Below are 16,121 nucleotides of genomic sequence, written 5' to 3' on the forward strand. Positions count from 1 at the left end.
CCAAATATCAGATGGTCAGAACCATTCAAACCAAATCAAAATATTATATTTACCTGGAGTAGATTAGTACAATGTCACTTTTACAAATAATACATGTATTACAGAATTAAAGAACACAAATTTGGACATGAAAGATTGGGTTTGCTGAAGCTATTCACAAACAAAACTACAAGTAACCCCAACTTACCTAACCCTAACTCTAGAAACAAAAATATGTTCATATTCAGACAGAGCATGGACACTACATACTTAACACTAGCCTTAACTCTAAATAAAGGCAGTGCAAACACATTATACTTTATGAATGACAATAAGGTTGTAGTAGGCTATTAGAGATTACACTATATGTAACTGATGTAAAATGGGCTGCACATTACATGTAAATCTGTTTGTGCATCTGTATGCTTGTACACATCATACATTATTTAAGGAGAGAAAAAAATATAAACATTTAGATTTAATGTACAGATTAGAAACAGAATGATGGTTTCTAAAATTAGGCTCTTAGTTCTCTCTCTCTCTCTCCTTGTTTTCCTCTATTTCTATAGTTCTTATCCTGAATACGTTTCTATAAAGCCAAGCACACACAAAGTTCTACCCAAATTATTGCTAGCGTTTCAGGGTGTTTCGGAAAAGACATTGTGTGTGTGTCTGTCTGTGTGTGTGTATGTGTGTGTGTGTGTGTCTGTCTGTGTGTGTGACAGAGAGAAAGAGAGAGAGAGATGGGGAGGTGTGAGCGTGTTTGTGTTGGCATTAATGTGTATACATTGAGAGGGGACATTGGGAGTGGTCACATGTGTGTACACAGCACTGACCACCACTTTTCAGACCAACCCCCCTCATCCACCATATAAAGCGGGCTCATCACTTCAGAGATGTACTGTACACACACATACGTCAGACTCGAAACACACTCGCACCTTTAGAAGCGCCGCCAACATGCTCTGTGTCAGTACTTGTCTCGACCAGCCTCTCGTGATGCCCATCCAATACAGATCCATTCTGGAGAGGATTCTCATGGTAAGCAACAGCAAAAGTCTTCGCTTTAGTATGAATTTGTGATTTTTTTTTAGGATGGCTGTTGCACTAAAGACCGGGGTGATAACATTTTTAAATGCCATTTACACACCTTTGAAAAACTACGAAACAACTCACTCGTTCAACTACGTCGTGACTGTTAATGTGGAGAAGAAGTTTCAGCCGTTCTAATCTTTCTTTCTTTCCAACAAAGCTAAACTGGTCAACAAGTGTGGTCAAGTGTGGTTTTTGAAACTATGTTATGTTGAAAGAAGTGATTTGCTACTATGAAATGTTGCAGTTTGGAATACATTAGGCCTACTATTGTAATCATATTTTCTCTTGACTAAGAGGAAATATTTTGTGTTTGTAGGGGAAGATACCTTGATAATTGTAGATTGCAAATATATTTTTTAATCAAACGCTTTCCCCTTTCTATTCTTTAATTCCACTTTCTTTTCTCCTTTCCATTGATTGTCGGACTTTTTTTCCCCTATTCCTTCTGTTCTTTGTCTCTCGGCTTTGCCCACTTCCTTTTATCAATATTAACGTTTTTCTGTTCTCTCCCTTCCTCATCTCTTTCTGTATCTCCCTGTTTTCCCACTGCCTCTCCCTCCCTCCCTCTACCTCTCTCTTTCTATCTATCTATCTATCTATCTATCTATCTATCTATCTATCTATCTATCTATCTATCTCTCTCTCTCTCTCTCTCTCTCTCTCTATCTATCTATCTATCTATCTATCTATCTATCTATCTATCCTCCTTCTGTTCTGCTGGTCAGGTGGACCAGATCCTGTCTGAGTTCCAGCTGAAGACGGAGGAGTTGCGTGAGGTGATGAGTAGAATGCAGCAGGAGATGGAGCGCGGTCTGCGACTGGAGACCCACAGCGAGGCCAGCGTCAAGATGCTGCCCACCTACGTGCGCTCCACCCCCGAGGGCTCAGGTACTGTAGACTAACTTTTTCCAACTTGGGCCCCACTTGAACGTTTGGTAACACTTTATTTTAGTGCTACATCTATTAGCACTAATACATACAATGTTAATGTCTGCATAAGTAACTTGTAAGGCATGTACTGAGCAAAAGCAAAGGCCTACTAGGTCCTTACTGCGGTTGAATTGGTAATAAATCCCTTGTTGTGCATGTACAAGACATTTCTGACTACATGCCTAACAAATGTTTGATTTTGCTTAGTACATGCCTTAGAAGTTACTTATACAGGCACATTGTAAAAATGCTAAATAGGTGCTAAAATAAAGTGTTACCGAAATGTTCACCAGTTATAATTTATTTTCCTTTATTCATATTCCACTTTCTTCTAAATTGAGCTTTCCAAAATGAAAACTGTTTATGTGTTGAAGACATTTGTAATTTATGAGATATCTTTTTTTTCCCCCTCATCCATGACACTGACCTGGCCCTCAGAGGTGGGTGACTTCCTAGCGCTGGACCTAGGTGGCACCAACTTCCGGGTGATGCTGGTCAAGGTGGGCAAGGACGAGGAGAAGGGCTGGAAGGTGGAGACCAAGCACCAGATGTACTCCATTCCACAGGACGCCATGACGGGCACTGCGGAGATGGTGAGCAAAGTTCAAAGTGCCTTATTTGCCATTTGTGTGCAAACAACGTACGGTAGTAGTCGAGGCAGATTATCAACTTGAAAGTGTTAAAGCAGTAATAAGTCGTTTTTGTTTCTGATCATCCTACCTATTGGTTTAAAGTGGAATTGTCTGTCATACCCTAGTCTTCGTATTTGATCACCATAATGTATTTGGTCACTATAGAAAAAGTAGAAAACTGGACTGGTCATGAAGAACTACAGAGAGATTTTTCTTCTGTTAACTTTGCTGAACTTTTGAAATGCTTTAGGAAACATTGTTTTAAAGTTGCAAAAATACTTTCCCCCAAATTGTAAGGTGGGACACATAGATGTTTAGGTTTAGGTCTGACTTACAGTTGTTACAAATAATGTGAAAAATGGATACGAACCAATGATAGTTATTGTGATGTATAGTACAAGTCAAGTCAAGTCAGCTCAAAACAAGACTCTAGCACAGATTGACATGTTAAAATATATTTTTTAAATAATAAAAACACGTGCACTCACCTCTTCACACAGCTCTTTGACTACATTGCTGAGTGCATCTCAGACTTCCTGGACAAACACCAAATCAAACACAAGAAGCTTCCTCTGGGGTTCACCTTCTCCTTCCCTGTGCGGCACGAGGACCTTGATAAGGTGAGAACATGAAACAGTCTTTGAAGCAGTCTTGAAAACAGAGTGAGTGTGTTACTGATGCTTAGTATCTCATCACTATTGTAGTTAAATTTGGATGTATTTGGGTGTTTTGATATTAAGTAAACTGTAAGCTGATTTATTTATGACTTTTTGATTTATGGACATGTATTGATTTATTGAATTTGTTTACAGGGCATTCTTTTGAACTGGACCAAAGGCTTCAAGGCTTCGGGAGCAGAGGGGAACAACGTGGTGGGACTATTAAGAGACGCCATCAAGAGGAGAGGGGTACGTAATAGTGTACTGTGTACACTTCTTGACTCCATAGTGTGTGTGTGTGTGTGTGTGTGTGTGTGTGTGTGTGTGTGTGTGTGTGTGTGTGCGCGTGTGTGTGCGATGGTATCCTGGGGCAATTCATTCACATTCTATTAATTTACCATTAATAGACATCCGAGGCCAATCTGCGAGATAATGAACTAATATGGGTTTTCTCACTCTTCTCAAACGAGTGTTTTTTTTTAATCTTTTACAGGACTTTGAAATGGATGTGGTGGCCATGGTGAATGATACAGTAGCCACCATGATCTCCTGCTACTATGAAGACCGCAGCTGTGAAGTGGGCATGATTGTTGGTAAGTAAAACATTAGGACATGGATATGTCCCCGGTTCTTAGAGTGAGAGAGATGAGTGAGCCATCTCTATGGGAGTAAAGCTGATTGGCTGTCGGGTCGGCAGCCAATCAGCTTTACTCCCATAGAGATGGCGGACGAAGTCTTCCGAATAAGAACTCACGTTAAGCCATTTTTAGATATTTGATGTTAGACTTTCGTTAAGATATTTTTTAGGACAGATTTGAGTTTCATAGTAATTCACATGCTGTATTAATTGTAAATTGTGTACAATGAATTATGTGCCTTTCTGTGTCTCGTTTAGTTATCCAGTAATGCGTTGTTCCATGAGCTTCAGCTATAACCCTGCAGTGCAAATTTGGACAAGAGTGGTTCTCTGTGGTTCAAAGAATGCTCTCTCTCTCTCTCTCTCTCCACATATTCAACTCTCTCCCTCTCCCCACCTCTCTCTCTCTCTCTCTCTCTCTCTCTCTCTCTCTCCACATATTCAACTCTCTCCCTCTCCCCACCTCTCTCTCTCTCTCTCTCTCTCTATCCCTCTCTCTCTCTCTCTCTCTCTCTCTCTCTCTGCAGGTACTGGTTGTAATGCGTGCTACATGGAGGAAATGCGGACAGTGGAGTTGGTGGAGGGCGAGGAGGGTCGTATGTGTGTGAACACAGAGTGGGGAGCCTTTGGGGCCAACGGCGAGCTGGAAGAGTTCCGTCTCGAGTACGACCGCGTCGTGGACGAGACGTCCCTCAACCCAGGAGAGCAGCTGTAAGTTCAGCACCCCCTCACAAAACGCTCAGGGCAGGAGGCTTGCAGAGGGATGATAGATTGAATTGTTTTGAAATCGTGTTGGTTGTGTTGCCTATTCAAGAGCTCAATTTTGGCTTTTACTGTAACATGTGCACACTTTCAAATGGTCACAAACTCTTCTAATATTAAGGCATCTTTGGCAAGAAGCTGCACTTTCAGAATAGATTAGAATAATTCTAAATGCGCCGTGAACAAGAAGTGCACGACACTGGTTTTAATACTATGCTTCTATGGTCCTGAGCACTCAATCTTATGAGTAGCCTTAGAATTAATCTAATCTTTTACATCTGTATGATGAATTGAAAATCGAGCTTTAATATGATAACCCTGGACAAACTTAAGATTTATGCTAAACTTGAGGAGCGAAAGCAATGTGAAAGCTACATTGGCTTGACATTTACTTGACATTTCACATGATCCAGAGTATAGCCTGTGAGAGAAACGCTCACTCATAAGTGCAGCCCTGAGTGATGTGAGTGTTTTCCCCCTAATTGCATCCTCTTAACTGCACACAGATGCTAGCTAACGGACTAGCGGTGGGCCCATGCAAACACCATTCCTAGAAAAATAGCTGCGCTATGACGCGCACGGGCGCATGTGTGTACAGTAGCCTGCCGTATGCTCATTAGCCACCAGCTGATTTGCCTGATGTGCCTGCAGCACGTGCACACGTTTCACGGTCACATTTCTCCTGTGACACCAACACGCTAATGATGTATGCACTCAGAGGCGCATCATGTCACCAGGCTAGGCAGGCAGCCGATCGGGGATCCCAAGCCCATAGGCGGAGAATTCAATAACAGCTAAGACTTTAAACTGCAGTAGTGGTGATTTGTAGCAAACGTTCCTCTTTTGAGTTTTTGCTTGGGGCCCCAAGTCACCCTAGAATCGCCTCTGTACACACTGGCTATAGCTCGCTCTATCTATCTCCCCCTCTTTCTCTTTCTCTTGTTATCGCTTGCTCTTCTTCTATCCTTCTGCCACTCCCCTTCCTCCTCCTCCTCCTCCTCCTCCCCACTCCATCCACATCTCCTTGCTGCTGTGACGTCCTCGACCGACGGGGCCAGCCGGGCCACATGTTTGGTCTCCAGGCAACCGTCTTGTTTTTCTGCACGGCGGCAGCAGGCCTGAGCGGGGGCCACGTCAGCCGCAGCGCACAGAGAGGGGGATTAATGGACGCTTGCTATCATTAGCCAGGTGCCTCTAATGACTGTTTACTGTGGGCCACCCTCCCTCTCTGCTGCCTGCATGGCTCTTGACACTTCACTTCGCAGTTTGCACTCCTGCCAGCCTGCCTGCCCTGCGAGCAAACCTCTCTCTTTCTTTCTCGCATCCTTTTTATCTTCTGTCTTTTATCTATCTTTCTTATCTCTCTTTCATCCATCTGTCTTTCATTACCAGCGGCTAGGCGTGAGGTAGGCCTATTGATATGGGGAAGCCAAATGACATAAGAGAACTAGACTCATAGTCTAGCAGTAGGTCTATCTGGTCTTCTCATGTTGTCTCTTAAACCATTGGTTCCCAACCTTTTTCTTCAGGGACCCATGTTTTTACTATTGTAAGCTTTGGTGACCCAACCACGCGAGCGCCCGCACGAGACGGAGTCACAAGATGCCCTCCGTTTCCTGCGAAAACTTATTTTAGTTATTTTATTGCTCAATTCGTCTTTGGTCAAATATAGAATAAATGTTTAATGTAGCACTTACAATTTTTTGCATCTATGCATTTATTAGTTAAATGCTTTGTCTTTTATTCAACATGGGCTTTATATATATTTAAAACGAAACCCCTTAAAATCAAGAGGGCTCCGTGACCCCCTGTGGATCTTTGGCGACCCATAAGGGGGGTCCCGACCCATAGGTTGGGAACCACTGTCTTAAACCACATTGTTTGCAGATGAGATTGATATAGGTTTTGGTGTGGTTTGGTTTGCTTTTGGTTTTTTGCTCGTATCAGTTGTTGTTTGAGGTAATGATCTTTGTTTTTTTTAATCTCCAGTCTTACTCATTGGTCTTGTTCAGAGATCCGTCTCCATTTACTCAATCTCTTACACCACAACACTCACTGTATATTCAGAGTGGTTGATGTATTTTAATTGAGATGGAAATATTAATCAAGTTAGCAACAATCTAGGCCAGGGCAAGATGCATCAATAAAACATTGCCTCCAGTATATATAAAGGCCAGGGTGCAAGAAGCATCCTCAGTGATGCCAGGTCTTCATTCATCAGTGGAGTATTGTAATTGTGTGTCTTTCTTTTCTTTTTTTCTTTTTTAGAGGCTTTTATGCCTTTATTTGATAGGACAATTGAAAGTGGTGACAGGAAGCGAATGGGACAGAGAGACAGGGGAGGATCGGGAAATGACCCCGGCCGGACTCGAACAGAGGTCCCCGTGGGTGGGCATGCAAGCCCAAATGTGTCCCCTCAATTTTGTGTCTTTCTAATGCCCAAACCAGTCTAATTCTGTGTTTTTTGTGTATCTGTAGGTATGAGAAGCTGATTGGTGGCAAATACATGGGGGAGCTGGTGCGACTGGTGCTGCTAAAGCTGGTCAACGAGGATCTGCTCTTCAACGGTGAAGCGTCCGACATCCTCAAGACCAGAGGAAGCTTTGAGACACGTTTTGTCTCGCAGATTGAGAGGTGAGAAAGGCACTTAGCTCCTAGCTCAGATATGTTTATAAAAACAGCTGGTGACGCCAAAGGAAAGTGTGCAAGCATCATTAGTTGAGTGCCAGAGTAGATATGAATATACAGACAGTAATGCATAGAGGGTAATATGATACATTGCAATCATAAAAACACTGGATTTAACACTGGATTCCACAAATATGGGTAGTCCTTAACAGGGCTATAAATTGACACCAGCCAACCGGCAAAATGCTGGTGAAATTTCAGTTTGGTTGGTAGAAAGCCAACCTACTAGCCACTTTGGCCCATTAGTGAGTGCATGTTTGACTGGTAAGATTACCATCTACTAGACATTTTGGCTGCTGATGAAAAAAGTTAATTTAGAGCCCTGGTCCCTTAATATGTGAACTTGCATCTCCTGCGTCTTCAAATCCAAATCCTTACATCTGAATGTGTGCGTCTTCATTCATCCACCCTCAGTGACGCCGGGGACAGGAAACAGATCTTCAACATCCTCAGCATGCTGGGTGTGCTGCCGTCTGAGCTGGACTGTGACATCGTGCGGCTGGCGTGCGAGCGTGTGTCCACCCGAGCGGCCCACATGTGCGGGGCAGGCCTGGCGGGCGTCATTAACCGCATGAGGGAGCGGCGCAGCCAGGAGGCGCTAAAGATCACCGTCGGCGTGGATGGATCCGTCTACAAGCTGCATCCACGGTGAGGGGACTTGACAGATAGGGGATCAAGTGGGCGGTGTGGGCTCCCAGGCTACAGTATGTAGGGTCTCTCTCTCTTTCTTTCTCTATCTCTCTCTCTCTCTCTCTCTCTCTCTCTCCACTCTATCAGCCGCTTGATAGCTTAAAAGAGCTTTAAACCCCATGGACAGATGTGCCTTATTTTTTCCCCCGCAGTTCTTCACAATAATCTACTGTCTATTGTTCCATAGTGATCGTTATCTTACTGCCATCTACTGGTCACCAAATGTATAACTTTTGTTTAGACTGTTACTATGGTTGACCAATAGATGGCAGTAGACCCAGATACTGTGCAGAGCTTACAAACTATTTAAATAAAATCCCCCCAAAAATGTTCCCAAATATGATGGAAAATCAGTTGTAACTCCAATAGTATGCACACTTTCCAAGATCTATAACTCCAAAACAACAGTTCTTTATGGCACCTTTGTGAGCTCAAAAAGTGGGGCATGGTATCCAAACTTTGGGACGGACTCTTCTCCAAAACCATTAGAGGTCGGATGTTTAAACAGGGTATTCTATAAGTTGGCATCAAAAGGTAGCTTGTCTGTCTGTAAAAAAACAGGTTAATTCAAGAGGGTCACCTGGGGAGGGAGGGCGTGTGAATTGACATGGAATGACCCAACTTACCCTTTCCCCCTCAATCAAAATAAAACTAATAAGACTGCTTCTTTCCTTCTCAGCTTCCAAGAAAGATTTCACAACATTGTGCGGGAGCTGACACCAAACTGTGACATAACCTTCATCCAATCGGAAGAGGGAAGTGGACGAGGTGCTGCATTGATCTCTGCAGTGGCTTGCAAGATGGCGGCCTGCATGTTGTCCCACTAACATACTGAAACACTGATGATGGGCCCTCAACGCCTACGCAGGAGGCATGAAGCGGGACAGCACCTCAGGACGGACGGCAGCTGCACAATATTGTTGGCTACAGCTCACGCACACAGACAGAGGTCTCTTTTACACACCTCTCCAGGCGGGAGAATGACTTGGATGATGAGCTGAGCAAGGCTCTGAATGTGGACACAGTGGACATCTTACCTCTGCGGCCGGCAACTCAACATACAGAGATTACTTCAATGTGTAAACAAAACAAAAAAACATGCCAGCTTTTCAGGAGAATTCCTCCCATGTTTTTGATATTTAGTCACAGCTGTACAGTCTAAATGTCTATACGCATGTACACCTATGCATAGGTTCCCCTGGCTCATTTTAGGTCATCCAAGGGTTTTGTTTACAAATGAAACATGTAGGTTACATACCCAATGATGATGCCACATCACACTTCGCTGTCTAGAGGTGAAGTGGCCTCTGACACTGGTGATAGGCATGTGTGAACACTTGAAGACACTTGAAGTTCTGAAATGATGGTAGACAGAAAGACAAAGAGGAGACTGAAATTGTATGATACATCCTCAGCTGCACCTGCTGAATTAGTGGGATGGTTGATTCACCTTTTTATTTATTGACATGTAAATTAATTTGTAACCAGATAATAGTTGTTAAACCATTCTAACTATGATATGTAGTAGATGAATTACCTATGCTTTGTATATGTGAAATTATTTCATGAATGTAAATAAAGATTGTGTTGTGAGAAGAACACGATTCGAGTGAGCCTGTCAGTGTCAAAAGCCCTGTTCTGACGCGTTCCCATCCCCCCGGACAAAATATGCGAAAGGCGTTTCCATCCGGAAGAAATTACAATGTAGGACTGTATTGCCATGGTGACTAGGATACGTTAGCAATAGTGTTTGCTTGTATGAGAAACTAGAAGAAGAATTTTACAGTGAAACAACAAAAAGAAAAGATTTCGGTAAGTAATGTCTTGTGCAGTTTGTAAACTGCAAGCGATACGATTATCTGCGTATGGCAGGCTACAACCAGTCGCATTGTTTATTTCCTGTCCGCTAAGTCCGGTCAGACATTGTAGCCTAAACAAACTAGCAAGTAATCGAACTAGCTATCAAGCCCAAATTGAAATGAAAATTATTTTAAATGAAGTAGTCGTAATTACGAATACGAATCTTTTCCCCAAATACGTGATTGACGTGTTGTGTCCTTAACTGCTTGTAACCGATACTTTGGCTATGAAACATCCTTTCTATTCTGTCTGTCTTGCTTCAACATTCAGTGAGTCACAGCACCATGAAGCTTTTCAGCATTAGTGTGCTCTTCAAAGGAGCAACTAGTTCTAAACCAAATCTACTGAAAGCTGCCTACGACTTGTCATCTTTCAGTTTCTTTCAAAGATCAAGGTAAGGTATTCTGCTGTCTACAGCGTTGCAGATATTTCTCTGGCCTCGGGCTCTGGTGTTTCTGAAGACTATGAGACAGTCGAAGTATTACCGTAATTTATGCTATGACAACTGTGTTGCAGCGTTCAAGAGTTCATGGCATTTACCTGTTCCTTGATTGTTGAACGGTCAGCAAGTGGCAGTCGATCCTCTGTGAAAGAAAAAGGTGAGAGAAGTTTCTTGTCTGACGACGAATAAGCTCATTTTGTAGATGGTAAATAAGATGTCCTGGTGTTTTTTTTCTGAAACCCTCAGATTATATGTGCCATACGTACATCCGAGATGATGGTCTCAGCGTGGTGGTGGTCGCTGACAGCGAGTACCCACAGAGGGTAGCCTTCTCACTTATAGATAAGGTTTGTAACAGTCTAGATGTTAACTTGTTATGGTTGTCAGCAGTGGCGTGCACAGACAGACATTTTGGGGGGCAGGTGCTGGGGGTAGGTTGTAAAACATGCATAATGTGGAACTTTTGGTTGCTTTACATAGAAGCTATATTATATCAGGCCATTATTTGTCATATGCATTTGTCAACATGGAACACAGGACATTGTGATTAAAAAACGTTCAAAAAGGGCATTTTTGTCCAGTAGGTCAAAGGGGCAGGTGCTTTAGCACCACCATGTTTCCTAAACATTGAGAGGAAAGCCACCTTCATGTCATTGTCTCCATGAAAGCCCATATATAGAACAAGTCATCAGTCGTCAGTGTCTCTTTTGTGGTCTTTCTCCACGTCATCATGATTTAACCTACTAATGGCAAACATTTTTTGAATTACAGCAACAACAAGGACTCTGTTGAAATGCATGTGTTGCTTTATGTAGGTGTTGGATGAGTTTACCAGGCTGATTGATTCCTCTTTTTGGGGCACTCGATCTCCTGATACAATACATTACACTGGACTGGATCCTTACCTCGCTAAATACCAGGTACGCACATGCTCAAACACACACACGCACTGAAGGTCTATATTCCTCTGTCCTACACATAATGCAAACGTGTTTCACCTAGACTACTTATTAAACAACCAAATAGAACAGGATCCCAACAAAATGATGCCATAACTGTCGCACTACTGGGGTCCAAATAAACAACATTTGACAGGCATTGATTTAACCTGATGAGCCACATGATGTGACAGATGTCAGGGTTTGTGCTTGTCTGCGTAGCACCTGCAGGTTTTCCGTCCTTCGTGGTTCCTTCACACACTAATGGTAAACTGCACAGGGTTCGGACCACATCAAAGGAGCTCTGAAATGCTAAAAATGAAACTCTAAACGCTGCGCTGGTGTTCTCCCTGACATGTGTCACGTAGCGCTCTGGGCTTTGCAAGTTGTCAACACGTGCCTCTGCTCCCACATAGAATAATTAGATGGTACGCTCCTTGCTTGAGCAATAGGCCTACTGGGTTTCCCCCTGTACTTTTTTGTACAGATGGCACCTTGGTAGCAAGCGTCCATCTTGCCTAGGGCCCCAGGACAGATGAATTGCAAATGTACTGAAGTTATTTTACAAAAATAGCATGATATTTGTATTTAGTAGATATTATATTTCATCTGAAACTGCATGACATAGCCTTTACAGCTAAGATGGCCACATGTCTCTGACACTGGGTTACCCATCCCCCACCCACTCTCATGAACAGAACTGTCAAAAGTAAAAGTTAAAAAACAAACAAAAAAACACACAGTTTCCTTCCAACACATCTGAGTAACCAGTGCATCTTGTCTTAAGATCAGCTGAATCTGCGCTGGTTGGATCAAGTTTGTGGTGCACTCTTGATAGGTTTTCAGTGTTTTTCAGTAACAACACAGTCAATACCTCATTTGGTGCAATGGAGTACATGTACGTAAATGGTGTAACACCTGTGTAATACTATTATGTGCTAGTGTTGTACTTAGACTATGAATTTACTTTTACTTTTGACATCTCTGTTCATTAAGAATGGTCTGTGGGAACACTGATAATTTAATGCATTACCAGCATGCTACTATGGTGATATGATTTCATTTGCCCTCTTAGAATCCCAGAGAAGCCGATGCACTCACAAAAGTCCAGGCTGAAGTTGAAGAGACCAAAGTTATTTTGGTGAGTCTTTTCTCTCTCTCTCTCTCTCTCTCTCTCTCTCTCTCTCTCTCTCTCTCTCTCTCTTTCTTTTTTTCCGACTTTATTTGATAGGACAGTGTGAGAGGTGGACAAGAAGCAAATTGGGAGAGAGACGGGGAGGGGTAGGCAAAGGACCCAGGCCGGGAATCGAACTCGGGTCAGCTGCATGGCAGGCAACAGTGTCCTACCGGTTGGCCACGGCAGGGCCCTCTCTCTCTCTCTCTCTCTCTCTCTCTCATAGAGAGATATAGATTAACTGATGAACTCCTTCTGCTTTCTACAGCACAACACTATGGAGTCTCTGCTGCAGAGGGGAGAGAAGCTGGATGACCTTGTGGCCAGATCAGAGCAACTGGGCGACACATCCAAGGCCTTCTACAAGACTGTGAGTGTTGTAGAACACTTTCTTTACTTTATAACATCTTTCAACATAAGACATATTAGTTCTCATTTGCCTCTTTTCCACTGCCGGTTTTCTGGTAGGCCTACAGCTTGACAAAGTGCACGAAGAGCACGTCACAGCTCAATTGTAAAGCAAAAAGTGACGGCCGAGTAGTGAATTGTCGAGATGTTGGCCTACCAGAAAACCGGCAGTGGAAAGAGGCAATTGTGATCCAAAATTATACTCTAGCCTCCAATGAGACACATTTGGAGGCTTTTGTCACCACCACCATCAGACACAAAACCTTACAGTGGTGACATATATGATGAAGGTGAGAAAAGCCACTTATTTGGCCCGTCATGAGGTCTGGATATTTTTACGCCATACATACTTTTCCCTCTTACATCAACCACGACTGATGAAGCTCCTCTTCAAACCTCTCCAAACTCCAAGGAAAAAGTCCAGTTGCTTACAACAACAAACCTTAAAGTGATACTGTGCCATTTTTGGAAATAAGCTCATATTATACCTGCCCTTGAGTAAAATGATTGAGTTTTACCTTTCTCCTGAACTTCTAACCGTTCTCTGAGTATGGAAGTGCAAATTTTACCTCCAAGCTAGCAATTAACATTGAATCCTATGAGACCAGTTAGCCGCCATCTGGTCTCATAGGATTCAAAGTTAATTGCTAGCATGGAGGTAAAATTTGCACTGCCATACCCGGAGAACGATTGAAAGTACAGGAGAAAGGTATAACTCAATTATTTAACTCAAGGACAGGTGTACAATAAGCTTAATTCCAAAAATGGCACAGTATCACTTTAAGCTAGCCATGTAGCTGGAAGAATTTGGTGTTTCAGTAATGCAGTATTGTGCTAAACCACTGTGAGGTTTATTTCACTGTTTGCTTGTGTCTTACAACTGCATTGGGTTTTTGTCTTCTTCTTCTTCTTCGTAGGCACGCAAGCACAATTCCTGCTGTAAGATGATGTGAAGCCATTGCCTGTCCAAATCGACCATCTTCTCCTGATCCTTCTCCTCTCCTACTCATCTTTCTCCCCCCTCTTCCTTTGCTCACTCCTTTGCCTCAATTGATGAGCTACCAGCTACCAATCAGGAAGACTGCTGACTGTTCACTCAGCCAATCAGTGTGTTAGTAGTAGGACGGGTGGGCAGGGCGAGCGGGCTTGTGTGAGGTGATAAACTGACTGAGAGGGGAATGGAATTCAGGGAAAGTTTTATAGGACCTTCTCAGTGTTGTATGTGTCACTAAAAAACATGTATGGGTGTAATGAGATTTCTTATTTACCAGCACTGCCGCAGGTGGTCTCAGCATTGTCTTACAAAAGAATGTATTTGTATGCTGGTTAACTGGAATACTTGTCAAAAGCACTTCTGTATTGTATTGTATATTTCATGAGACCTGCCCAATACCATGCTGGAAGCAGTGTTTTTTATCTAATCAAAGGCTATCAGCTTGGCAGTACTAAGCAAACAAAAAAAGCCTTCATAGGAATAATACCCCCAAGAGTGACCTTGCTGTTCACCTTTCTGTGTGTGTGGCGTTTTAGCTAATCGTGTCCTTGATGCTGCTCCCTTTCCTACCTAAACATTTGCCCACAATGATGACTTCTGCTGTCTTTTGATATTCTCATGTCAAGGCAAGAGTTTACTATTACCAGTTTCTTCCAAATAAGTGGCTTATTTCAGGTGTGCTGTTTTTTGTGATACACTGGTAATGCTGATCAAGATTGGATTGTTTTTGTTTTGATTTTGTGGTTCATGTTCAACTTTGAGACATATTCCTTTGATTTGTTATTCTAGCAAAACCTCCTGTGTTCTCTGCTCTCGGTGTAGTTATTGGTGGTGTGTAATGCGTATGTATAATAATGTGTGTATTCTTTGACGATACATTTTCCCTCAATGTTCGTCGGACACAATGCTGTTGCGAAGTGTGTATGTGTGCGGTTTTTGGTGATCGTGTTTTTACGGGTTTTTGAGCTCTTGTTCTCCAGTGTTGTATGGACTCAATGCTGTTACATCATGCAGACATGATATGTGATATTGTACTAATGGTAACATTTTAGAATAACTACCCAAAAGAGCTTTATAAACACTTTATTAACATTTAATAATAATTAACATTTAACAAAGTTTTAACAAATGTTTTTAAATGAGTAAGAACCAAACCACGACTGCACGGTGGCGTGGGAATCAACTTCTACTGTGTCAGTTTTATGTGGTTTCATGCCTTCTGGTCTTAGGAGCAACTTCCAGGACCGATGTGACTGTGCTGTTTCTGCTGTGTTAACATGGTATTTCTTGCCCCTTTATAAACATTTGGTTGATAATTAGTTCATTATTTATAAAGTGTTTGTAAAGATGTGAATAGGTAGTTATTCTTAAGTGTTACTGTACTAATGAATGTAGTGTGGTGGCTACGCTTTGAGAGCAATCTTCATCATGTTACCATATCATTTAGTGTCTGTGCCCTACCAGGACACTCCTTATCTGGAACTCTGCAATCGAATGTCCGTAGCAAATAGTGAATGAGACGTGTACATTTTCTGTGCAAGTTTTTTTTTTTTTTTAAATGATCAAATGCACAGTTGATACGTGTCTGGAGTCTGGACTCGTGTCTGAAAGGTGTCTGGAGTCTCTTTGTAGTGACCAGCCACTCTACTGTGCCTTAATAATTTGCACTCTGTTCAAACGGCCCGGGCCGTTGAGAATAGAATAGCTGAGCTTGTAAAGCCATTGCATCAGATATTGCATCAGCAATACACCACCTTCCTGACACGAAACTCCTGTAGGATGGCTTTACTCTCTCTTGGGCAATAATGCCATTGCTCTAATGAGGCTGTGGTGGTATCTGGCTAAATACTGGACTGGGCGCAATTATTTTTACGCTTCTCTTTCTTTCTCTCTCTTCTATAGCACAACTGTTTGTTAGAGCAGATTTTATCCCATTAACTGGTAGCAGAAAAAAACAATATGGATGTCTCATATGAAGAGGACCTCCCGTGGAGACTAGTCGAACGAAATTCGACTGATAAGAGAACAACCCTTCATCCTCCCTGCAGCACTACATTCCAGTGTAATTGGTGTATTTGTTTATTTGTGCTTTTCCAATAATGATTCCTGATGGTGGTGTTACTGAAGTGTTACTTTGCCTTTATGCCTTCAATAAATGGAAATCCATGACCTTCACATGCATGTTGTGCCTGTGGCTTGCTCTTGTGTGTCACTTGTTTTCCTCCACTTTTTT

The 16,121-nt window shown here is 42.5% G+C and overlaps 2 protein-coding genes across 3 annotated transcripts; both read left to right on the top strand.

Annotated features, from left to right (window-relative positions):
* Positions 1 to 823: 823 nt before the first annotated feature.
* Positions 824 to 9,678, top strand: gck (glucokinase (hexokinase 4)). Its single transcript, XM_063195388.1, has 10 exons — positions 824 to 1,020; positions 1,800 to 1,962; positions 2,443 to 2,597; positions 3,137 to 3,256; positions 3,449 to 3,544; positions 3,789 to 3,888; positions 4,460 to 4,643; positions 7,173 to 7,328; positions 7,797 to 8,030; positions 8,752 to 9,678. Exons 1-10 carry the CDS (start codon positions 940 to 942, stop codon positions 8,897 to 8,899), a joined length of 1,437 nt encoding a protein of 478 aa, XP_063051458.1. The 5' UTR covers positions 824 to 939; the 3' UTR covers positions 8,900 to 9,678.
* Positions 9,679 to 9,744: 66 nt separating this feature from the next.
* On the top strand, positions 9,745 to 16,063 carry LOC134446108 (synaptobrevin homolog YKT6-like). 2 transcript variants are annotated; one of them, XM_063195391.1, is made up of 9 exons: positions 9,745 to 9,884; positions 10,203 to 10,326; positions 10,449 to 10,531; positions 10,621 to 10,721; positions 11,190 to 11,294; positions 12,388 to 12,453; positions 12,755 to 12,856; positions 13,812 to 13,833; positions 15,791 to 16,063. In XM_063195391.1, exons 2-9 carry the CDS (start codon positions 10,217 to 10,219, stop codon positions 15,862 to 15,864), a joined length of 663 nt encoding a protein of 220 aa, XP_063051461.1. In that variant the 5' UTR covers positions 9,745 to 9,884; positions 10,203 to 10,216; the 3' UTR covers positions 15,865 to 16,063. The 2 variants fall into 2 exon arrangements, with proteins under 2 accessions (XP_063051461.1, XP_063051462.1); XM_063195392.1 differs by having other exon boundaries at positions 9,746 to 9,884; positions 13,812 to 16,063.
* Positions 16,064 to 16,121: the final 58 nt, after the last annotated feature.

This window comes from Engraulis encrasicolus, chromosome 3 (genome assembly GCF_034702125.1).
Source record: "Engraulis encrasicolus isolate BLACKSEA-1 chromosome 3, IST_EnEncr_1.0, whole genome shotgun sequence".
Classification (NCBI taxonomy): Eukaryota; Metazoa; Chordata; class Actinopteri; order Clupeiformes; family Engraulidae; genus Engraulis; species Engraulis encrasicolus.

Bases quoted from the DNA above. Each gene is read 5' to 3' on its own strand.
- LOC134446108 (XM_063195391.1), top strand. From the start codon at position 10,217: ATGAAGCTTTTCAGCATTAGTGTGCTCTTCAAAGGAGCAACTAGTTCT. The intron at 10,722-11,189 runs GTTTGTAACAGT...TGCTTTATGTAG, and splicing joins CCTTCTCACTTATAGATAAG to GTGTTGGATGAGTTTACCAG. The intron at 13,834-15,790 runs GTAAGATGATGT...TCTCTTCTATAG, and splicing joins ACGCAAGCACAATTCCTGCT to CACAACTGTTTGTTAGAGCA.
- gck (XM_063195388.1), top strand. From the start codon at position 940: ATGCTCTGTGTCAGTACTTGTCTCGACCAGCCTCTCGTGATGCCCATC. The intron at 2,598-3,136 runs GTGAGCAAAGTT...CTCTTCACACAG, and splicing joins TGACGGGCACTGCGGAGATG to CTCTTTGACTACATTGCTGA. The intron at 3,257-3,448 runs GTGAGAACATGA...ATTTGTTTACAG, and splicing joins GGCACGAGGACCTTGATAAG to GGCATTCTTTTGAACTGGAC.